Source organism: Aquarana catesbeiana, linkage group LG03 (genome assembly GCF_042186555.1).
Source record: "Aquarana catesbeiana isolate 2022-GZ linkage group LG03, ASM4218655v1, whole genome shotgun sequence".
Classification (NCBI taxonomy): domain Eukaryota; kingdom Metazoa; phylum Chordata; class Amphibia; order Anura; family Ranidae; genus Aquarana; species Aquarana catesbeiana.
This window is the reverse complement of record NC_133326.1, coordinates 12,515,352-12,540,669: the sequence shown is the minus strand read 5'-3', so window position 1 is coordinate 12,540,669 and position 25,318 is coordinate 12,515,352. Positions and strand designations below refer to the sequence as shown.

The 25,318-nt window shown below is 40.1% G+C and overlaps 1 protein-coding gene across 2 annotated transcripts in view; it reads left to right on the top strand.

The window, feature by feature from the left end:
- The first annotated feature begins 10,038 nt into the window (after positions 1-10,038).
- The window catches only part of SKOR1 (SKI family transcriptional corepressor 1), a 75,211-nt gene continuing 59,931 nt past the window's right edge, over positions 10,039-25,318 (top strand). For both annotated transcript variants that reach the window (XM_073618282.1, XM_073618281.1), the window contains exons 1-2: positions 10,039-10,349; positions 21,935-23,483. In XM_073618282.1, coding sequence (XP_073474383.1) covers positions 21,945-23,483 — 1,539 coding nt within the window. In that variant the 5' untranslated portion in view covers positions 10,039-10,349; positions 21,935-21,944. The remainder of the gene's footprint in view (positions 10,350-21,934; positions 23,484-25,318) is intronic.

Here is a 25,318-nt window from a genome sequence, read left to right as displayed (position 1 = left end):
TAATTTTGCTATTACATAGGAAAATTAAAAATAAGTAGAGAAAAAAAAATAAAAAATAAATAAATAAATAAACAAGAGAAAACAAATCATATGTAAAGATTACAAGGGTTGGATTTTCCATCCAGACTGATCATTATCATTTTGATGGAGTTGGTTGGTTTTGCTCTTTTTGATAATTCAAAGATTCAATCAAATTGTCAGATTCTGCAAATAATTGTTTGATCATATCTTTTTGTGTATGGCCACCATAAAGGCAAGGTGGACATGTTTCATTGGTAACCTGTGAGAAGCCAGGTGTTGTTTTCAGGTTGAATGAAAACAGTTGTTTCCTATGGAAATGGCAGTGATATTCAAAGGGGTCCAGTGTCTATCTCTGAAGCCAATGTGGATGAGCCGGTGACAGTGCTGTTCCAGGACTAGTCGGTGTGTGCAGGGTCCTTCTATTGGATTAATAAGCTCAGTAAATCAGACTGCGCTATTAAAAGTGACACTTTAGGCAGAAGTGAGTAAGCCCATGTGCTTGACCTCTGAGCCCCGACAGATAAATAATTCTCTCTCCTGAATTATTAAATGGCGATTTTTGTCGCTAATCTCCCACTCTGTGACAAAAGGGAGGTCAATGGCATTTCCCAGAGCTCCCAGTATGTCCCAGCATCTCCCAGCATGTCCCCAGGAAAGAGACTGGCAGAGATGGATGGTCTTCACTATAGGAACAATATAGCTGGTACCCTTGCCTGATTAACCCCTTGTGCTCATCTCTCCTAATGTCTCCCAAATCTGTCTGTAAGGGGTGCTGGGATGACATAGCTGAGCCTTGCCTCCATGTGTACTACTTTAATACCACCAGCAAGAGACGCCTGAAACAAATATTCTATGACATAATTACATTTAATAGAATTTCATATCATATGATCATATTAGTTCCAAAACCTCAAGCATCTGCTGAAGTTCAAGGCTTGTATACTATAGTAGTAGAAACTTCTGTACCCATCATTTACACAGACAAGGCTGCTATAAAGTATATAATATAACTAAAACATCATTCTGAAAAAACATAAACATTATTACAATATAATTGTGTTATAATACTATATAACTATAATTGTGTTATATAATATTTTATATTATATTATATTCCTTCACATTCTGTTATATAGCATTTTATATTTTATTGTGTTTCACCACATTGTGTTATATATTATTTCATTACGTTTCAGTGGGGTTGATTTACTAAAAGTGGAGAGTGCAAAATCTGGTGTAGTTCTGCAAAGAAACCAATCATCTTCCAGGTTTTTTTTTTTTTGTCAAAGCTTAATTGAACAAACTGAAGTTAGAAGCTGATTGGCTGCCATGCAGAGCTGCACCAGATTTTGCAAGATCCAGTTTTAGTAAATCAACCTCTATGTTTTATATATTAACTTGTATTTTTTTTATGTTTTATCACAAGGTGTTATATATTATTTTGTTGGCATTGGCATTGATTTGCTAATGGGATAGTGGCTGTTCATTTTGTAAATTGAATGTTAATATGTAAGCTGAACCTGTGTTCAATCTGAACACCCAATTGAGGGCAAATTTTTTAAAAAAGGGTGGATTTTTGCTAGCATATGATTGGCTGGTTGGACGTGCATAAAGATTCACCTTATTTACTAAGCTCAATGAACAATTACTTTTCACTCTGCTACTCTTTTAAATTAACCCCGTTGTGTTATTATATCATTATATAATATTTTATTCCAACAGTTGAGTTATACTGTATACCCTATTGTGATATATCTATTGTTATATTTATCATTATAATTATTTCTATTGTTATTATTGCTATTATTTTCATACAGTATATATAATAGAATATATTATGTTATATTTCAATAGTTCTGTTTTATACTATATTTAATCACATCATTATATTGTCACATTCCTGGACAGCCAATCACGAGAACTGTATAACTTCTTTTTCATTTATGTAAGGTGGTCACATTTAATATGACTTCTACAAAACAGGAACTTACTAGACATTTTCATTTGTCCAGCAAACCTGCCATATGAAAATCCCTCTAAATTTGACTGGGACATGGTAATGTTTTGCCTTTTCTATAATCACCCTCCTGGATGTAAGCTCAGCATCCTCTGTACACAAGTTCCCTGTCCTTTACCTGTACAGGTATCACACAGATGTATGTACCAACCACACTTGTACATTCTGTATGTAAATGTCCACCATAATCTTTTTTTTTTTTTTTTTTTTTTGGGGGGGGGGGGGGGGGGGGTAAATAATTCTCCAGACACACACATGATATCCATACACATGAGTGTTCATATCATATATACCTGTGATACATACATACATACATAAATTACATAATTCAAATAAAATTATTCAAATAAATAAAATAAATAATTCATTATACATTTAATAAATTGATTAAATAAATGAAACACACAAATAAATGAAATAAATACCATTAAATATTAATAAATGATCAATAAAATAAATACATGAAATAAATAAATACAGAAATACATACATTTTGTTGATAAGCTATAAATAAATTAAATAAATGAAATAAAAAGATAAAATAAAATGCATAAAAAATAAATAAATATATGTCATAGCTCAGCACACACACAGGGCTATCTTTTTTTGCATCGGAGTCTACCTGCCACCTCCTGCTGTGTATACACGTCTGTTGTCATTAATACACAATCACAATCTGTTGTATTTTTGCCATGATTTGGATGTGTTTGATTCCTATCCTCCAGTCCCATAGTACTGAGCCCATTGCTCCATCCTCTCCCTGTACACAGCACTCACATTTTACTGCCTTGTGCTGCCTTTACTAATCATTGAATGTTAATTAGAAATTCATTACAATTAGGGCCCTGCCTTAACACAACGCAATGTTGTAATTACATCTGCTTTTTAATTCAGACTTCGTGTTTACACAGTAAGCAAAATACGTCTTTACCTTTTGATTATCCCCACTACTCTTTATACTGTACTAATTATGTAAATTAAAGCTAATTATCAAACGAAAACACACTCCGCTTAATTCAACGCTTAGAAGACGGTGAGAGGAGCAGCTTGACAAGACACATGTACATCATTTACAGGGAGAGGGATGAGGGCTGCTTGTATACACAGCCTACCCATGGCATGCCTGCCAGCATGGTCCTGAGGACTGGCCCGGGGGCCAGCTGAGGGCTGCCTGTGTCAGGGTGTGCAGAGATCTCTATACATACATCTGTATGTGTGATGGGATGGATACTGTGCATAGGGACCTGCCAAATTAATTATAGACCCAAGAAATAACATTCTGTATGTAGGGATTACACTGCTATAGCTGTATAGACAGACCTTTGATTTCTCACCTTTAGACTAGAGAGAAAGAGAGAGAGGGGGGAAAGAGAGAGAGAGAGAGAGAGAGAGAGAGAGAGAGAGAGAGAGATGAGAGAGAGAGAGAGAGAGAGAGACTATATACATTGAAAGAGAGAGAGAGAGAGAGAGAGAAATAAATAATATATACATGTAGAGAGAGAGAGAGAGAGAGAGAGAGAGAGAGAGAGAGAGAGAGAGAGAAAATATATATAGAGAGGGGGGGGGAGAGAGAGACAAATAATGAAATAATGGAGAGAGAGAGATGGGGAGAGAGAAAATATATATATAGAGAGAGGGGGGAGAGAGAGACAAATAATGGAGAGAGAGAGAGACAAATAATGGAGAGAGAGAGAGAGAGAGAGAGAGAGAGAGAGAGAGAGAGAGAGATACTATACACACATATATATAGAGAGAGAGAGAGGGGGGTGAGGGAGAAATGCTAGAGAGAGAGAAATTGAATGATGATACTATATACAGAGAGAAAAAAGAGGGGGAGAGAGAGATAAATAAGAGAGAGAGAGAGAGAGAGAAAACTGGTAGTTTTATTGGATAATTTGTGTGCTTTAAATAATTCAGACACTTTTTTTTAATGTATTATTTTTTATTATTAAAAAATTATATGAGTATATGAGCTGCCCAAATAAATAATGGTATATTGACAGACATCATTGATTACCCACTTATAGAACAAATATATACATATACACACATTTTCTGTATACAAATATACAGTATGTACCTCATGTTTATATTAATATTTATGAGAAATATTCAAAAATATTCACTATGCTAACACCCCATCGTCACAGATGCGGAGAAGGCGATTTTGGGGACTTTTGGCTGCGGGTAGCAGGTGAGCTCCAGGCTATGAGCTCACCATTTTCTAAATGTCGGTTCAATAATTCTGTAAATACATTTAGCTGTTTATTGGCAGCGGATTGATTGTCTGGAGAAGCTGCGATTTCCATCGGATGGGAGAAGATTGGAGATGACATTCGGGGAGCAGCAATCAGAGCCAGGAAAACAAATGTACATTATTGTGTGTAATATCACTCGGGCTATCCTCTGAGATAATCACATTCTGTGTAATGAGAAGGATAACAAAATAAACCCAATACTACAACTCTGCATAGTGCAAACCCACATTACTGACAGCTCCTTCCTGGGAATGATTGACAGCAACATGGACTGGATGTGATGTCACAGCAATTATCAGACAGTGTGCAGGGAACACACAGAATTCAATGAGTATAGAAAGAGACAGATAGATAGATAGATAGATAGATAGATAGATAGATAGATAGATAGATAGATAGATAGATAGATAGATAGAAAGAAAGAAAGAAAGAAAGAAAGAAAGAAAGAAAGAAAGAAAGAAAGAAAGAAAGAAAGAAAGAAAGAAAGAAAGAAAGAAAGAAAGAAAGAAAGAAAGAAAGAAAGAAAGAAAGAAAGAAAAAGAAAGTGTCTGTGGTAGGAAGCGAAAATAAAGAAAGACAGAAGGAAAGAAAGAAGGAAGGGTGGAGAGAGAAGGAAGGAAGGAGGGAGGGGAGAAGGAGGGAAGGAAGGAAGAGAAGAAAGGAAAGAAAGAAAGAAAGAAAGAAAGAAAGAAAGAAAGAAAGAAAGAAAGAAAGAAAGAAAGAAAGAAAGAAAGAAAGAAAGAAAGAAAGAAAGAAAGAAAGAAAGAAAGAAAGAAAGAAAGAAAGAAAGTGTCTGTGGTAGGAAGAGAAGCTGATTCACACGAGTTAAAAAATCTTTACTCAATAAATTGGTTGAAAATTCACTTGAATTATCCAATCTGCAAATTCCTGTTTAATTATGTCACTTCTGAAACGAACTCAGACTGCCTGTAACTTCTGGATGACAGTATATGGACTGACACTATATATATATTATATATGATTTTCTGGTAACCCAGAACACCCTGTACACAGAATCCACCGATCTCATTACATGAACCGGTGACATTACTGAACTCTGCATTTGTGTCTGCTTCTTCCAGATATTCTTCTAGTGGCTGACCTGCCAGGGAATTCATTTCACTATAGTATACCGACCTGAGACAGAAAAACTTCACATATTTATACAAAAACAACAACAGCAAAAAAATCCTTATTGTAATATATATATAATTTTTTATTTCTATAAATATGTGCAGGTTGGATATCTCTATATTTAAATAGAGGAGAGTTAAATTGATAATGAATTGGAAGTAGAATTGAATGGTTTGAGTGAGTGATTAATAATACTACTACTCATACAATAATACGATAATTTAGTAACCTCAGTTTATTTATATATATATATATAAACTGAGGTTAATGGATGTGGATACTAAATTATTGTATCATATTGTATCATTGTATGAGTAGTAGTATTATTATTAATCACTCACTCAAAAACCATTCAAAAAAAAATATATATATATATATATATATATATATATATATATATATATATATATATATATATATATATATATATGGTAAAGGATTCTGTATATGGAGATTTTCTATGTATCTATTCATGTCTTCTAAAATTGGTTGAACTACGTGGACTTGTGTCTTTTTTCAACCTATGTAACTAATATATATGTACATACAAGAATGTGTGATAAAAAAAAAACAAATGTAACATATACAAATCCGTATTGGAAAAAAAAGTTTTGCCTTTAGTTTTACTTTATTGTCTCATGTTGGATAATTATGTAGAGTGGGTTATAAATTGATAATTCATACAATGATACATACAATGATACAAATCATACAAAAATGATACAATAAACATACAATGATACAATAATAATTCAAAATGATACAATAATAATCCAAAAATGATACAATAATCATTAAAAAATTATACAAAAATCATACAACACTCATTAAAAAATGATAGATACAATAACCATAGGACTCAATAATCATACAACAGTTTAGTACCCACATCCACCCCCTCAGTCTTTTGTATATATGTGTGTGTATATATACACTGTATATAATAGGAATGTGCCCCCTCCCACCCCCTTAGTCTTTTGTATATGTATATATACACTGTATATAATAGGAATGTGCCCCCTCCCACCACCTCAGTCTTTTGTATATGTATATATATACTGTATATGTGGTGTAACAGGTATGTGCCTCCTCCCATCCCCAGGCAGGGCACAGACAGGTGAGTTTGGATCTCCTCTCCAGGAGAAAGTGGAGAGAGAGGAGACTGAAGTCTAATTACAGACATGGGAGGTGTGAGGATCCTAGCTGGGGCACCCATCCTCCTGTCAGCACCCTGACACAAGGACTCACAAAGGATCTGAATAATTCACAGCAGAGGCATAATTACAGAATAAGATTGTAATTATGGGATGGAGGACGCCGGGCTGCTGCCCTGTAACCTGAGTGGCAGCTCTGGATCAGGTTGCCATTATAGGGATCCTGTGACAGTGTGTACAGGACATGGCCCTGGCATTGACCCCCCCTCCCTCCCCTCTTCCCTGGAAACTTAGAGGGGGGGCTATCAATCATCCCAGACCCCCATCCCCCAGCTGTGTCAACCTATTGCCTGCACTCTGATCACTCAACAAATATACACACTTGCTGTCTCCTATTTAGGTTGTAGCAATAAATACATTTTAAACCATAAATATATCATTAGAGTGTCTGGCTGGGTGATTGTCACTCATTTGCAGGCCTGGATTCTGGATGATTTGTTTCAGGTGAATGAGGTGAATGAGGTGAATGAGGCTCAGTACAACCCATATCCATTGCAGCTGGATTATTCAAATAAGCAGATATCACCAAGATGTATGACACCATCAGAACCCTCCAATTTGTCGGGTAATTATATCTGTGTGTTCATGGAGAAGTCCCTACAAGAAGATTGGGGGGGGGGCTCTTCTCCTGTCTGTGTATCTGCAGCTAAATATTCCCGACAATTGTCAGAAGAAATGATCTCCGACCAGACTGGCTGTCATCAATATGAGTTCCAATAACTGGTGGGGGGGGGGGGGGGGCAGGGGGGGCAGCCGCCTTCTGTCAACCCTGTATTGGGAAGAGGGGAGCACAGCCGGGGAGCCCCAGGCTATCCTCTGACCGATATTAACTTCTGTTTGATTAGTGTAATTGTTCAAATTTACTCCGGACAGTATGATTAATTACAGTTTAATTAACGTGTCCATTAAGAGCTGTTAATGCCACAATGTTTTATAAAAACGCCCGAGGTGATTGCATTGTGAAAACCTCAAGCTGGACCTGAATTGACTGAGGGGGGGGCTGGATGTTTGGAGGGGATAGGAATATCTAAAAGACAGAGGGGTACATAGATCTGCAAGATGTTCGTGGTTTTTTTTTTTTTGGGGGGGGGGGGGGGATAGATACATAGATAGGTAGATAGATAGGAACTTTAGAATAGGAAAGAGGATGAATATATAAAAGTTATATGAAAATACTCGATAGATATACAAACAGAAGAGCACTTATAGCTAGATTATAGACAGAGATGAAGAAAGAAAGAAAGAAAGAAAGAAAGAAAGAAAGAAAGAAAGAAAGAAAGAAAGAAAGAAAGAAAGAAAGAAAGAAAGAAAGAAAGAAAGAAAAGTATGCGAGAGAGATAGAACAGAAACAAACTTTAGAAAAAGAAAAAGAATGAATACATGAAAAGTATGATGAAAATACTGTAGACAAGACAGACATAAATCTCGGTACTTTATAAAGACTGCTAATACGTGGAGTTAGTAGTAAATAATACTGAGAAGCTCTGTGCTGGGGGGAGTATTGGGGACTGTGGGAGTGTGTTGGGGGGGGGGGTGTTCCTTATTACTGTATGAATGGTTAATGATAAAGGCAAACATGGGGTTATTGTGGCATCTCTCAGGCAATTGCACAAATCCATCAACTATGACTTTAGGGCGATAAGAGGAAATTATGCATGAACAAAGGGGAGATACTCCAAATCTCTCTATCCATATTATTGAGGTGTGTAATATTATGTTATGGGTTAATATAGTTTATATAATATATAACACTGGGTGGACTGTTTTCTCACGGCTACTTTATTTTAAAGAGAATTTACCCAGTTTCCAGCAGTAATGTCCCGGTTGAGCTGGTGAGGCAGACTGGGGATGAGAATGGTGATGAAGGCTGGGGATGGTAAGGCAGGCTGGGGATGGCGATGGTGTGGCAGAGTGGCGATGGAGATGATGAGGGAGGCTGAGGATGGAGATAATGAGGCAGGATGGGGATGGAGATGATAGAGTAGGCAGGTGAGTAGGAGGAAGGCTGGGGATGGAGATGGCAGGGCAGGCTGGGGATGGAGATGATGAGGCAGGGTGAGGGTGGAGATGGCAGGGCAGGCTGGGGATGGAGATGATGAGGCAGGGTGAGGATGGACATAATAGGGCAGGCTGGGGATGGAGATGATGGGTCAGACTGGGGATGGAGATGATGAGGCAGGCTCAGGATGGAGATGATGAGGCAGGCTGAAGATGGATATGATGAGGCAGGCTGGGGATGGAGATGGTGAGTCAGGCTGAGGATGAAGACGATGAGGCAGGATGGGGATGGAGGTGGCAGGGCAGGCTGGGGATGGGGGTGACAATAAGGCAGGCTGGGTATGGAGATGATGAGGCAGGTTGGGGATGGAGATGATAGGGCAGGCGGATGAGTATGAGGCAGGCTGGGGATGGAGATGGCAGGGCAGGCTGGGGATGGGGATGATGAGGCAGGCTGGGGATGAAGATGATTTGTCAGAGTGAGCTTGGAGATGGCAGGGCAGGTTGGGGATGGGGATGATGAGGCAGGCTGGGAATGGAGATGGCAGGGCAGGCTGGAGATGGAGATGGCAGGGCAGGCTGGGGATGGAGATGATGAGGAAGGGTGAGGATGAAGATTATAGATCAGGCTGGGGATGGAGATGATGAGTCAGAGTGAGCATGGGGATGGCAGGGCAGGCTGGGGATGGAAATGGCAGGGCAGGCTTGGGATGGAGATGATAGGGCAGGCTGGGGATGGAGATAAAAGGGCAGGCTGGGTATGGAGATGATGAGGCAGTTTGAGGATGGAGATGATGAGGCAGGGTGAGGATGGAGATAATAGGGCAGGCTGGGGATGGAGATTGCGGGGCAGGCTGGGGATGGAGATGATAGGACAGGCTGGGGATAGAGATGATAAGGCAGGGTGAGGATGGAGATGGCAGGGCAGGCTGGGGATGGAGATGACAGGGCAGGCTGGGGATGGAGATGATAGGGCAGGCTGGGGATAGAGATGATAAGGCAGGGTGAGGATGGAGATGGCAGGGCAGGCTGGGGATGAAGATTGCAGGGCAGGCCAGGAATGTGCTCTGCTATTTGTATCACTTTGTCGCTCTTTAATCGCTTGTCTTCCTACCTGCCACTCTTAAATATGAAACTCATTTCCCTGATTGTTAAAGTATCTGAGAGATCCTGGGAAATGGATCGAATCCTCTCATGTTTATCCAGCAATTAATTAGTAATAATTATCATCTTCATGATTACACTTTTGTCGCACTGTCGGATTTAAAGGGCCCAGCACAGCAGAGTGCACATAGAAGGGTGCAGCCCCCCTTGTGATGGGAGGGGGAGGGAATGGGGAGGGGGAGCTGATAAACCCTAACAGGTGAATAATCCCCCCACTTACCTCTCGGATTTGCTGCACTTCTCACTCTCTGGGAGACACAAGCCCACCCTGTGCTGGCTGGACAAGTGGCTGCATGCAAGGGGTTAATGTAAAGATGTCATTGCTAAGTGGAGTCGCCTCCCTATTATTGTAGCTGTCACTGGATGATTGGGAGTGCTCAGATCTCATCCCAGCACTGTGTGAGCGGACCTGCACCTCATCTGCTGGACTCCCGGGCTCCATGTCCTGCCCGACCCTGAGCCCACAAAAGCGCCATCCATAGGCAGCTGCACCTACCTGGAGACCCTGGAGGACGTAGGAGGACCCATCCACACCTCACAAGGGTAAGACACTGGGCGATGGACTTCTATGCCTACAGATTCCATTATTTCCCTTATATAAAATGTACATACTATACATTCACATCAGGTTACAATCTACATCTTAGACATGCAAACTCCATGCAGATACTGTCCTGGTCAGGACTAGGATTGGAGACCCCAGTCCTGATCTTAGATACACAACCAAAAGCAAGGCAACTCCAGACTTTGTAACATATGTAGCCAAGCACTATACAAAGGAAACAATCCATCCTTCTTTTAATTAACGGTATTTATGTAGCGCTGACAATGAAGGCAGCGCTGTACATACTGTGCATTCCCATCAGACTGTCCTCCAGGAGTTCCAGGAGCTTACAATCTAATGTCCCTCAAATACAAACACATGGTCAACTCAGGAGCCAGTTAACCCAGAATCTGTTTGGAGCCTGGGAGGAAATCCAGACCATTACAGGGAGCACATCATACAAACTCCATGCAGATAGTGTTCAAACCGGAGACCCCAGTGCTGATCTTAGATATACAACCAAAGCAAGGCAAGGCAGTTCTGGAGTATGTGATATATGTTTGTATGTAAGAATATACAGCCATTTTTACTATATCTATAGATATATATATATATCTATAGATATATATATATATCTATAGATATATATATATATCTATAAATATATATATCTATAGATATATATATATAGTGTATGGTGACCATTGGATTGTAAGCTCTTGGAGGGCAGGGACTGATGTGAATGTACGGTAAAAAAAAAAAAGATAAAATCTATCTATCACATATATATATATATATATATATATATATATATATATATATATATATATATATATATATATATATATCACTCTATCTATCTATCTATCTATCTATCTATCTATCTATCTATCTATCTATCTATCTATCTGTCTGTCTGTCTGTCTATATCGATAGATAGATAGATAGTGTGTATCGATAGATAGATAGATAGATAGATAGATAGATAGATAGATAGATAGATAGATAGATAGATAGATAGATAGATAGATAGATAGATAGATAGATAGATAGAGTGTATTTATCTGTCTATATAGATAGATTTTTTTTTTTTACAAACTGCACATTCACATCAGTTCCTGTCATCAAAGAGCTTACAATCTAATGGTCATGTATAGAGTATAGAATCTCTCATTAACAATAATGCAAGGTTTGATTTGAAACAAATGGAATACAATATTTAGGTTTGTCCCCACTCCCCGTGCTACATCGTTTCCAAAAATCTGAAGGAGCTTGTACGGTGTATGTCTAGCCTAAGGACCAATGCATTCATACCAGGGCCAATTAACCTATGGAGCTGCAGCTGCAAACTTCATGCAGATAGTGTCCTGAGGCTGGCAATTCATTATACAATTTTCTTGTGCAATTTTCCTTTAGATTTACCAAAACCATATAAAATGAGGTCATACCTAAACACTTTTCAATTGGTATGCAATCAGTCAGGCCCTTGCACTACATAGTTGAAGGTAAATCTAAAGGAAATTGAAGAGAATTGTATAATGCATGGCCAATCCTAACTGGGGACCCCAGCACATGGTAGATGTGTTAGATATCAAGCCACTGTCCTGCCTTGTGTTTATGGTTGCAGTGTTGACTTTAGAACATTTCAGAACGCTTATGCTTTAAATTTAACCAAAATTGAACCAGAAAATTGTATAGTGGATGACCAAGCTTATCTGGGGACCCCAGTACTGCAAGGCAGAAGTGTTATATATCATCCACTGTCCTGCCCTGCGGTTCATGTTTGTATTACTGACTTCAGAACGTTTCAGAACGCGTGGCTCATTTTAGAACGCTTTAAAACGTTTAGACCGTTTCCAATGCCGTTGAGTAAAACGGTGACCCCAGAAAACTTCTCCAGGTGACAATCCAGACGCCCTCCACCCTTGTTTTCAGCAGGCAGGAGCCGGTAGCCGTGGCGTGCCCATTCTATGTAATTACAATGCAATCTCCTTCATTAGGTGATCTCTTTAGGGTAAGCCGCTTTTATTCCTTTATTCCCTCTTTAGTCTCTCCCTCTCCTGCTCTTGTTGGACTTGGGCAATTGCTACAGTTAAATAAACTAATCTTCTCCGGGATTATCCCCTGTGAAGACTTTGAAAGGACGAAGATCTGGATTTGGAAATGCACAAAAAAAAAAAAAAAAAAAAAGAACTCCAAAAAGGATTAAACAGGGAGAGACTTTTTTTTTAGAACAAAGAAATTAGAAACAAATCGGGCGTTTAATCATCCGTTTACTATCTGCATGTAGTAGTGGTCGGAAATACAGGTTTACTATGAAGTAGGAACAGAGAGCAGACGTTGGAGGTGAAATAGCAGATCTGTATTATATGTATGGCTGAACATGACAGATAAGAGCAATTATGGTTTGTTTGGGCTTGGACGGTGCGAACAAACAGCCTGCGGCTAACAATGTAAGTGCCCTATGTGCAGGGCAATGCTCAGATGCTGCTTGAATAGAACAATTATTCAGATTTTTTCCTCCATTGTCCATGGGGCAGGGAGATCCTGGATGGGGTTAGTCCATTCCTGGTTGGGGTTAGTCCATAGGACAGGAAACTGGCCACTTAAACCACCTGAGCTTTTAAAATCAAACAAGAGATGGGGGCTGTCTGGTCAACAGAAGGTAACAAGATAGGGCTTGTATAGGGAGGAAATAGCTATTTAGTAAGCGATAGAAGAGATGATGTTAGTCCAGTCCTGGTTGAGGTTAGTCCACTCCTGGCTGGGGTTAGTCCACAGGACAGTAAACTGGCCATTTGGACCACCTGAGCTTTCTAAATCAAACAAGATTTGAGAGGTGTCTGGTCAACGGAAGGTAACAAGATAGGGCTTGTTGGGAGGAAAGTGCTATTTGTCAAGGTGTAAGTAATACAGAAGAGATGTTAGTCCACTCCTGATTGGGGTTAGTCCACTCCTGGCTGTGGTTAGTCCACTCCTGGCTGGGGTTAGTCCACTCCTGGCTGGGGTTAGTCCATAGGACAGTAAACTGGCTACTTGGACCACTAAGCTTTTGAAATCAAACAAGAGATAGGGCTGTCTGGTCAAACAGAAGGTAACAAGATAGGGCATGTAGGGAGGAAAGAGCTATTTATCGTGGAATAAGTAATACAGAAGTATACATAGTCCATTCCTGGTTGGGGTTAGATCACAGGACAGTAAACTGGTCACTTGGATCACCTGAGGTTTTTAAATCAAACAAGATATGGGGGGCTGTCTGTTCAACAGAAGGTAACAAGATAGGGCTTGTAGGGAGGAAAGATATTATTTATCATGGGGTAAGTAATGCAAAAGAGATGATGTTAGTTCACACCTGGTTGGGGTTAGTTCCCTCCTGGTTGGGGTTAGTTCCCTCCTGGTTGGGGTTAGTCCACTCCTGGTTGGGGTTAGTCCATAGGGCAGTAAACTGGCCACTTGGACCACCTGAGCTTTTTTAAATCAAACAAGAGATGGGGGCTGTCTGGTCAACAGAAGATAACAAAATAGGGCTTGTAGGGAGGAAAGAGCTATTTATCACGGAGTAAGCAATACAGAAGAGATTATGTTAGTCCTGGGGTTAGTCCATAGGACAGTACACTCGCCACTTGGACCACATGAGCTTTTTAAATCAAATAAGAGATTGGGGCTGTATGGTCAACAGTAGGTAACAAGATAGGGCTTGTAGGGAGGAAAGAGCTTTTTATTATGGAGTAAGTAATACAGAAGGGATGATGTGTGAGGGCAAGGAAGAACACAACTTTTCTAGCTGGAAGAATGGTACATTTTAGAGGCTGGCAATACCCTACACCAGCCTTTCTCAACCATTCTACCTCAGAGGAAGCCCTAAAATTATTTTCAGATGGTGGGGAACCTTACTAAAACCAATTCACCTGGGGGACAGAGGAAACATGTTTTATAGATTTATTAGTCAGAAGGAAGGATACATTCCTGTGGTTGTCCGAATGTCACCCTTACCAATAGCCAAGGAGATCATTGGTATCATGCTCCTGGTTTTGCCAAGTGGTGTTGGTCCTGGGACTATGCGGGCACCAGCAAATCGGAGGTCAATCAGCCACAGCTCAAGGACCCCTTAGAAACCCCCGGATAACCTCGGTTCAGAATGGCCTATATAATCTCCTTTGGAATGACCAACATTCTAAATTCCGAAACCCCAAAAAATATAAGGACAAACCTAAACAATTCAATTTAATTTGTATCCGATCAAGAAAGCTCTTGCCCTAAATACTTGATGGTAGATTGTACAACCAGATTGTATAGTGCATGGTCAGCATCAAATAGAAGAAAGTCAAGCTCAGACATTGGTCAAACACTATACAATCTGCTTTAGAATTCTCAAAATTCTCAATTCCAAAATTAATAAAATATGAGGAAAAACGTAAACAATCCATTCAATTGGTATCAAATCAAAAAGGCTCTTGCACTACATAGTCCATGCCAAATCAAAAGGATGTTGTGCAATTAGATTGCATGGTGTATGGTCAGCTTCGGGAGTCCAATAGAAGAAGGTCAAGATCAGGCTTTGGTCAAAAAGCACAGTTCAGGGTGAACCAGAAAACAAAGGGGACACAGGGTGCTATTGTCAGCTTAGGATCAGGTATTCCTGAACTTCTCTGCCTGTCTGGTTAATCTAATTAGACACCAATACCCTCCAATGTATAAGAAGTATTTGGTCTTCCTCAGCCTTCTCTTTCTAGACTGATCTAATTATAGGATGTATCTTATCATTTCCTCAGTAGACTTCATAATTATAATCTAAAACACTATCAGAAGAGAAAATTGTTACTTTGAATTTTCTAAGATTAACAATCGGTTTAAAAAAAACGTTCAGACCAAATTAAATCCAAATGACATAAAATAAGCATAACCCTAAATTTGTATTATATAATATTTAGATTTATTTTTGTAACTATTGTAAAGCTATACTTTTAGAATTGAGAAGATGTCAAATATTTACTTAAACGAAATAAAGCATAGATACATTGTCATTATATAACTTTATTTTATTTTATTTAGCAGATTACTGTACAGATAAAAGAAATAAAAAACAAAACAAAGATACATTGTCTACATATTAGCTTTATTTTATTTATTTATTTTTCTGTGTTTTATTTTTTACCAGATTTTTGATAAAATAACACAATTAAAACAAATATATATTACCTGCATATAGCTTTAATTGTATTTTTGTTTTTTACAATAAGCAGATTACTGTACAGATAAAAGAAAATTGTTTTAGTTTCTATTTACAATTTTTATTTCCTCCTTTTTTATGATTAGATTGCGGATTCGGTGCCCGGATGTTTTACACACATTTTATTGTTCGCTTTTGATTCACTGTGTTTGTATATTTGTTGCAGTCTCTGGTGCACCATAAGTACTCGGTTCATTTTTTAAACATTTCTTTACTACTTTGACTCATAATTTATTTATCTCCAACCCTGGCTGTTCTGGGCATTGGAGAGAGCCGCACAACTGCACTGGGGGGCATTTAATGGGCTTCTAAATCCAGAAAATTGGTATTGGGGCAGCAGCCATATGATCTCCAGAATAAAAATAGAGAAAAATAAAACATAGCCACTGACATATAGACCTAGCACAGGGCAGATCTAAGTATGCAGGGTGCACATAGAACATAATATATGGTAGGGGCTGATTTTTGGAGCAGGGGGGAACCGCTTGGGAATAAATAACTCAGGAAAGTGCGACAATAGAACAGAATTGATTGTAGGGAGGAAATCAAAGAGATTAAAAGCATTTTCAATCATAAAAAAAGGGTTATAGGAAATTGGAGGGTTGGAAACTTGGGGACACAGAATCAGGTCACGACTTAAAAAATAGGCTGCTGCGGGCTGTCAAACAAATCAACTAGCAAATATATATATTGGGATATATATAAATTAAAAACGTAAACAAATAAAACATTTAAAAAAGGCAATAAAACACTATGATAAATATACGCAATCTTTTTTTTTATTTTTTTTAACAAAATAATTAAACGCCTTGGCCAAAGTCAAACAACTGGCCATTTAAATTAGATTATTTCCTGAAACCGAGCCAAATATATTTAATAACTGTATCTCTATATTCCTTCCTATAAATTCTATTTAGTATTCTTAGAAAAATGATTAGTACACGACGTTAAAATAAAATGCCACACTCCAGGATGATGTTGTTGTTGCTTTTTTTCTTTAACAAAGTATATACAGTGGACACAAATCCAGAAATAGGCAGATTAAATTCATTAGAATTAGAATTTGAGAAACATTTGTACTAGCTGCAGTCTTATATATATATATATATATATATATATATATATATATATATATATATATATATAGATCATATCTATATATATATATATATATTTTTTTTTTAATTTATTTATTTATTTTTTTTCTGGCTATTGTATGTTTTATGGATATATGATTCGGATGAAAGAGTCCAGTGTCTCTCTTCCAGAGAAATATTTGTACTAGCTATAATAAAAAAAAGATAATATTCTGACAGTGTGTGTTCTATATGTGATTAGGGAAGTTTTCCAGTGTCAATGTATCCTTCCTATTGCAGAAATATCAGCATGATCACTTTAGAAATGTATATATATATATAAATATATATATATATATATATATATATATATATATATATATATATATTTATATATATATATATATATACACATTATATATATATATATATATATATATATATATATATATATATATATATAAGTAAATAAATAGGACTATCCTGGTCATTGGGTCATTGTACAGTATTGGGGGGAAGGATCTCAATGTCTGTGTATTCAGTGCAGTATAGTTGTCTATTCCAGAGTAATATTCCAGGAACAGTAAAGATAATATCCTGATTATTGTACAGTATGTATTCCATGAGACTGGTGGAGTTTCCCAGTGTCTGGGTATTAGGTCAGTGGGATCTCAATGTGTCCCTATATGATCTCTTCAGAGGAGAAATGTTTGTCCCATGCAATTGCCGTAAATAAAGATAAATAGCATGATTGCATTCTATGAGATTGGGGTGAAGAACTCAGTGTTATGTGTGTGTAGTGTGATCTCTCTTAAATATTTATCCCTGTTGTAATAAATAGAACCATTCTGATCATTGTACAGTATTGGGATGAGGAAGCACAGTGTCTGTGTGTGTGTAGTGTGATCTCTCTTCCAGATAATTATTTATCCCAGTTGCAGTAAACGAATACAACTACTCTGATCCTTGTACAGTATTGGGGTGTGGAAGCACAGTGTCTGTGTAGTGTGATCTCTCTTCCAGATAATTGTTTATTGTATGAATACAACTACTCTGATCATTGTACAGTATTGGGTGGAGGAGCCCCATGCCTGTGTATTAGTGCAATGTGATCTCAGTGTGTTCGCTCTTCCAAAGGAAACATATTTGTACCAATTGCAGTATAGTATCCTGATTATTGTGATCTCCTCCAGAGGATAAATAATTACCTATTCACAAACGAATAAAAACAATCATGATCGTTGTACAGTGTGTGTTCTATGTGATTGGTGTAGAGTTTTCCCAATGTGAGATATTTCCCCAATTACAGCAAATATAATATTCTTGATTATTGTACATGATTATTGTACATGATTATTGTACATGATGGGGTGAACGAGTCCAGTGTCTGCATCTCGGTGCAGATCTGCAGAGAATAAATAATTCCCCATTTACAGTAATGAATATAACAATCCTGATCATTGTGTGTTCTATGTGATCGGTGTAGAGTTTTCAGATGTGATCTCTTCTTAATATTTCCCTTAATTAGAACTGTACATTGTACAGTGTACGTTCTCTGTGATTGGGGTATGTGTATTCCATTGCAATGTACTCACTTATGGGAGGAGAAATATCCCCCCATTCGAAAAAAAAAAAATAAAAAAAAAAAATAAATAAATACAAAATAAAATTATATATATATACTGGGGTCGAGTTTTCAGCTCACACTTTACATACACCTCATCCAATCAGGCAGGCCCTTGCACTGTATACTTCTGGGTAGATCTAGATCCTGGTAGATCTAGGTAAATTGTACAATCCGACTGTGTGATGAGTTTTCCATTGTGATCTCTTCCAGAGGAGAAATATTTGCCTCATTTGGAGTAAATAATAAATATCCCGATTTACTATGTGATTGGTGCAAAGTCTTCCAACGTCTGTGTGTCCCATTGCAGGGTGATCTCTTCAAAATATTCCCATATTTATATAAATGTGATAATCCTAATCATTGTCTATGAGATACATTTTCTAGAGGGGCAATGTTTGCCCCCATAGGCAATGAATATCAATATTCTGATCATTGTTATATTTACTGCACATGGGGCAATTATAAATATCCTTAATGTTTAATGTTATGTGATTGGGGAAGGGGAGGGCTTAAAGTTTTCCAGTGTGATCTCCTCTATATATAGAGAAAATATCCCCCCCCCCCCCCCCCCCCAGTAAATATAAATATTCTGATCATTATTATATTTACTGCACATGGGGCAATTATAAATATAACTATCCCTAACATTGTGCTCTATGTGATTGGGGGGGGGGGGGGGTGTTAAAGTTTTCCAGTAGGATCTCCTCTATATAGAGAGGAAATATTTGCCCCCCTGGGCAGTGAATATAAATACTCTGATCATTATTATATTCACTGCTCATGGGGCAATTGTAAATATAACTATTGTGTTCTATGTGAATGGGGGGGTAACGTTTTCCAGTGTGATCTCTTCTAGAGGAATAATAATTGCCCCTGCATCCCTGAAGAAGGCAGTAAACCTACACTTTCGAAACGTGTCGGATGCTTCATCTCACATTCAGTATTTGGTCAAGGTTTTGGTAGCCACATCTTTGTGCTGTCATCACATATGTGTATAAGCTATATATTCGTTGCTTTTTTACACTTTTATCTTAATGTACAATAAAATGTATAGTTTTTTTTTTATACATTTTTTGTCTCTGAAGTTGTTCTGTCTGATGTGCCTATAAAGTCCCTTCCCATTGAAAGGTATTCTCTTGTTCTATTTATAATGGGATGATGGCACCTTCGCAGCTCTCTACCATATATTTCTCAATAATTGCCCCACGCATGGGCAGAATGATACAAAACCAGACCCTTGTGTTCTTTGTGATCGGTGCAGTTCTGCATTGTGATCTCCTAGAGGGGGGATATTTGCTCCATGTACAATAAATATAATATATAAAATAATATTCCTGATCATTGTGTTCTATATGATTGAGGTAAAGTTTACAAGTGTGAACTCTTACAGGGGCAATCATTGCCCCATGTGTAGTAAATAGAATAACAATCCTGATCATTGTCTACTATGTGATCAGGGTAGAGGAGGGTCAGGGTAGTGATCAGTGATCAGGGTAGTAGAGTTTTGAATCGTGATCTCATCTGGAAATAATTGCCCCATTATAACACTCCTGATCATTGTGTTCTATGCGATTGGGATACAGTTTTGCAATGTGATCAAGGGGGAAATTTGCCTCCGTGTGTAGAAAATATAATAACAATCTTGATTGTCTTCTATGCGATCAATAAAGTTTTTCAGGGTGATCTCCTCCACAGGGGAAATTGCCCCCATAAGCAATGAATACAACACTCCTGATCAATGTGTAAAGTTTTGCATTGTCCTTGCATTTCATTACATTATAATCTCTTCTAGAGGGGACATATTTGCCCTATGTGCAGTAAATAGAACGACCCTGCCCCTTGTGCTCCATATGATTGGTTAAGACGAGTTTTGCAGTGTGATTTCTTGGGCTGGTCATACATTATACACTTTTAACTGTAGATACCAAAACCATATAATATGAGGTCAAACCTAAACCCTTAATTTGTATGCAATCAGGCAGGCCCTTGCACTACACAGTTGAAGGTAAATCTAATGGAAAGTGAATACGAATATTGCATAGTGTATGGCCAGCTTTAGAAGGGAAATAATTGCCCCGTGTACAGTAAATATAATGATCCAAAAATAATACTATAACTTGATCCAGTGCGTGAGCTGATGTACCTCCATCCTGAATAGTCATATGGTCTAATAATTCAAATTACGATGGGACTTTAAATAAGGGACAACACAGACAACAGTACAATTAAAAGGTAAATGATATTGCAATAAAACAATGTATTCAAAACATGCCTAAATGAAATAGGCTGACTGTTCTGCTATAGTTAGAGCTCCAAAATACACACACAAATATGCATACTACATGATCATAATTATCAATGGCAAAATCATGTCTATGCCAATTCTCGACGCGTTTCGTGAACTTAGGTAACTTCCTCAGGAGTAGATGCTGTTAATATGCTGTCTGCAGATCAAAAAATAACATTTAAAAATATAGTTATGAAAAAATATACCCCTATAACAAAGGGGAGAGAAAACCACTATACATTCTATGTTGTAACAAGGAGCCCCCACTAATATAATAATCCTGATTAAGCTTTGCATTGCCCATGTATCGCATTGCACAGTAATCTCTTCTAGAGGGGAAATATTTGACCCATGTGCATTAAATATAACAAATCCATATATCTCATTTCACTGTGATCTCTTCTAGAGAGGAAATATTTGACCCACGTGCATTAAATATATCCATGTATCTCATTTCACTATGACCACATTCTAGAGGGGAAAATATTTGCACCATGTGCAGAAAATATAATAACAATCCGGATCATTGTCTTCTTATGTTATCAATAAAGTTTTGCATTGTGATCTCTGGAAATATTTAATAAATATAACAAGTCCATGTATCTCATTGCATTGTGATCTCTTCTACAGGGGAAATATTTGCCCCAAGTGCATTAAATATAACAAGTCCATGTACCTCATTGCATTGTGCTCTCTCCCAGAGGGGGGATATTTGCACCATGTGCATTAAATATAACAAGTCCATGTACCTCATTCCATTGTGATCTCTTCTAGAGAGGACATATTTGCCCCATGTGCATTAAATATAACAAGTCCATGTATCTCATTGCACTGTGATCTCTTCTGGGGGGGGATATCTGCCCCATGTGTATTAAATATAACAAATCTATGTATCTCATTGCACTATGATCTCTTTTAAAGGGGGGGGAAGTTGCATCATGTGCAGAAAATATAACAAGTCTATCTCATTGCACTCTCTTCTATAGGGGGAAATATTTGTAACATGTGCTGTAAATATAACAGTTTTGACCCTTGTGCTCCATGTGATTGGCGAAGGATTTTCCAGTGTGATCTAAGAGAAATAATTGCCCCAATAAATATAAGTGCAGTAAATATAATAATCCTGATCATTGTGTTCTGTATGCTTGGGGTAAAGTTTTGCATCATCAATGTATCTCATTGCACTGTGATCTCTTCCAGAGTGGGAATATTTGCCCCACGTGCATTAAATATAACAATTCCATGTATCTTGCATAGTGATCTCTTCTAGATGGGGGATAGTTGCCCCATGTGCATTATATATAACAAGTCCATGTAATCTTGCATAGTGATCTCAGTGTCTTATTTTCTATTTTCTCTTCCAGAGAAGAAAAAATGGAGGGGATCAGCGCCCAGAGGGACCCCAGCTCTCCACCCACCAGCAAGCAGGACACTCAGACCTTCACGGGGACCATGAAGCCCAACCAGGTGGGGGAGGCATGCCTGTACGGGGTGCCCATCGTGTCCCTGGTGATAGACGGCCAGGAGCGCCTTTGCCTGGCCCAGATCTCCAACACACTGCTGAAGAGCTACAGCTACAACGAGATCCACAACCGGAGGGTGGCCCTGGGCATCACCTGCGTGCAGTGCACCCCGGTGCAGCTGGAGATCCTGCGCCGCGCGGGGGCCATGCCCATCTCGTCCCGCCGCTGCGGAATGATCACTAAGCGGGAGGCGGAGCGTCTGTGCAAATCGTTCCTGGGGGAGCACCGGCCGCCTAAGCTGCCCGAGAACTTCGCTTTCGATGTGGTCCACGAGTGCGCCTGGGGCTGCCGGGGGAGCTTCATACCGGCCCGGTACAACAGCTCCCGGGCCAAGTGCATCAAGTGCGGTTACTGCGGCCTCTACTTCTCCCCCAACAAGTTCATCTTCCACTCCCACCGCACCTCTGACTCCAAGTACACCCAGCCCGACGCCGCCAACTTCAACAGCTGGAGGCGCCACCTCCGCCTAAGCGATGGCACCGCCTCCGACGATCTGGCGCATTCCTGGGAGGACGTCAAGGCCATGTTCAACGGGGGGACCCGCAAGAGAGCCTTCTCGTCCCCGTCCAGCAGCGGAGGAGGAGGGGGGTCCAGCCGACAACACCTGGAATTGGCCCCTCCGCCTCCTCCCCCTGCCAAATCCCTGAGAGTCTCCGCGGGGGAGGAGGAGCAGGCGGCCCGCAGCTTCCCTCTCATCCCTGTCCCCAGCAAAGGCTTCTCCGGGGTGTTGCACAAGATGACCCCGCCTCTCTTCCCGCCCCCGCCGTACGGCTTCCCCGCCTTCAGCCTGTGCGCCAAAAAGGATGACGGTCTGCCCGACAAGGCCCTGCCCGGGGTCTTCTGGCCGGCCGCTCCGGCCTCCAAGGACTCAGTCTATCCGCACTTCCCGGTCTTCTGGCCAGCGGCTGGGGCCCTGCCTGTACCGCCCTATCCGGGACTTACTCAGCAGCCACCTGCCGGCACCAAGAGCTCCGCGGAGGCCGAGGAGTCGGAAGGGGGCGGGGAGGCGGTGGACGAGCCCTCCCGGGAGGAGGAGAGATCAGGGGATGAGGCCCGGTCCGGAGAGCCGCTCACCCCCAGGAAGCTTCGCTACATCTCAGCGTTCAGGCCGGTGGTGAAGGCGGCGGAGAGTCTGGCCAAACTGTATGGGGCGGCCCGGCCCACCGGATACTCCTCCCCCGACCTGCTGAGCGACACCTCCAGCTATCGCTCCGCCTCTCCGGGGCCAGACACCGCGGAGGAGGTAGATGTGGAGTCCGGACGCTTCCCTGAGGACGAGAGAGCCAGCCAACCCACACCCCGGTCCACCGCTTCATCCCCAGCTAGAGACACCGAGGACAGGAGGGAGCCGAGCCCCAGGGGGAGTCCGAACAGCACAACAACCTATGAGGTGAGACAACTGCCATTATATGACACTGAGACAACTGTCATTATGTGACACTGAGACAACTGTCATTATGTGACACTGCCAGAGACAACTGCCATTATATGACACTGCCACTGAGACAACTGTTATTATGTGACACTGCCACTGAGACAACTGTCATTATGTGACACTGCCACTGAGACAACTCTCACTATGTGATACTGCCACTGAGACAACTGCCATTATATGACACTGAGACAACTGCCATTATATGACACTGAGACAACTGTCATTATGTGACACTGCCACTGAGACAACTGCTATTATATGACACTGCCACTGAGACAACTGTCATTGTGTGACACTGCCACTGAGACAATTGTCATTATGTGACACTGCCACTGAGACAACTGTCATTATGTGACACTGCCACTGAGACAATTGTCATTATGTGACCCTGCCACAGCCCGAGACAACTGCTACAATCTGAGACAACTGTCACTATATGGTACTGCTCCTGCCTGAGAGAACTGCCATTATATGACACTGCCACTGAGACAACTGTCACTATGTGACACTGCCAGTGAGACAACTGTCATTATGTGACACTGCCACAGAGACAACTGCCATTATATGACACTGAGACAACTGCCATTATATGACACTGAGACAACTGTCATTATATGACACTGAGACAACTGTCATTATGTGACACTGAGACAACTGTCATTATGTGACACTGCCAGAGACAACTGCCTTTATATGACACTGCCACTGAGACAACTGTTATTATGTGACACTGCCACTGAGACAACTGTCATTATGTGACACTGCCACTGAGACAACTCTCACTATGTGATACTGCCACTGAGACAACTGTCATTATGTGACACTGCCACTGAGACAACTCTCACTATGTGATACTGCCACTGAGACAACTGCCATTATATGACACTGAGACAACTGCCATGATATGACACTGAGACAACTGTCATTATGTGACACTGCCACTGAGACAACTGCTATTATATGACACTGCCACTGAGACAACTGTCATTGTGTGACACTGCCACTGAGACAATTGTCATTATGTGACACTGCCACTGAGACAACTGTCATTATGTGACACTGCCACAGCCCGAGACAACTGCCATTATATGACACTGCCAGTGAGACAACTGTCATTATGTGACACTGCCACAGCCTGAGACAACTGCTACTATCTGAGACAACTGCCACTATATGACACTGACACTGCCTGAGACAACTGCCATTATATGACACTGCCACTGAGACAACTATCACTATGTGATACTGCCACTGAGACAACTGCCATTATATGACACTGCCACAGCCTGAGACAACTGCTAGTATCTGAGACAACTGTCACTATATGACACTGCTACTACCTGAGACAACTGCCACTATCTGAGACAACTGCCATTATATGACACTGCCACTATCTGAGACAACTGCCACTATCTGAGACAACTGCCAATATATGACACTGTTACTACCTGAGACAACTGCCATTATATGACACTGCCACTATCTGAGACAACTGCCACTATATGACACTGCCACTATCTGAGACAGCTGCCACTATCTGAGACAGCTGCCACTATATGACACTGCTACTACCTGAGACAACTGCCACTATCTGAGACAACTGCCATTATATGACAGTGCCAATGTCTGAGACAACTGCCACTATATGACACTTCCACTATCTGAGACAACTGTCACTATATGACATGGCCACTACCTGAGACAACTGCCACTATCTAAGACAACTGCCCTTATATGACACTGCCACTATCTGAGACAACTGCCACTACGTGACACTGCCACTACCTTAG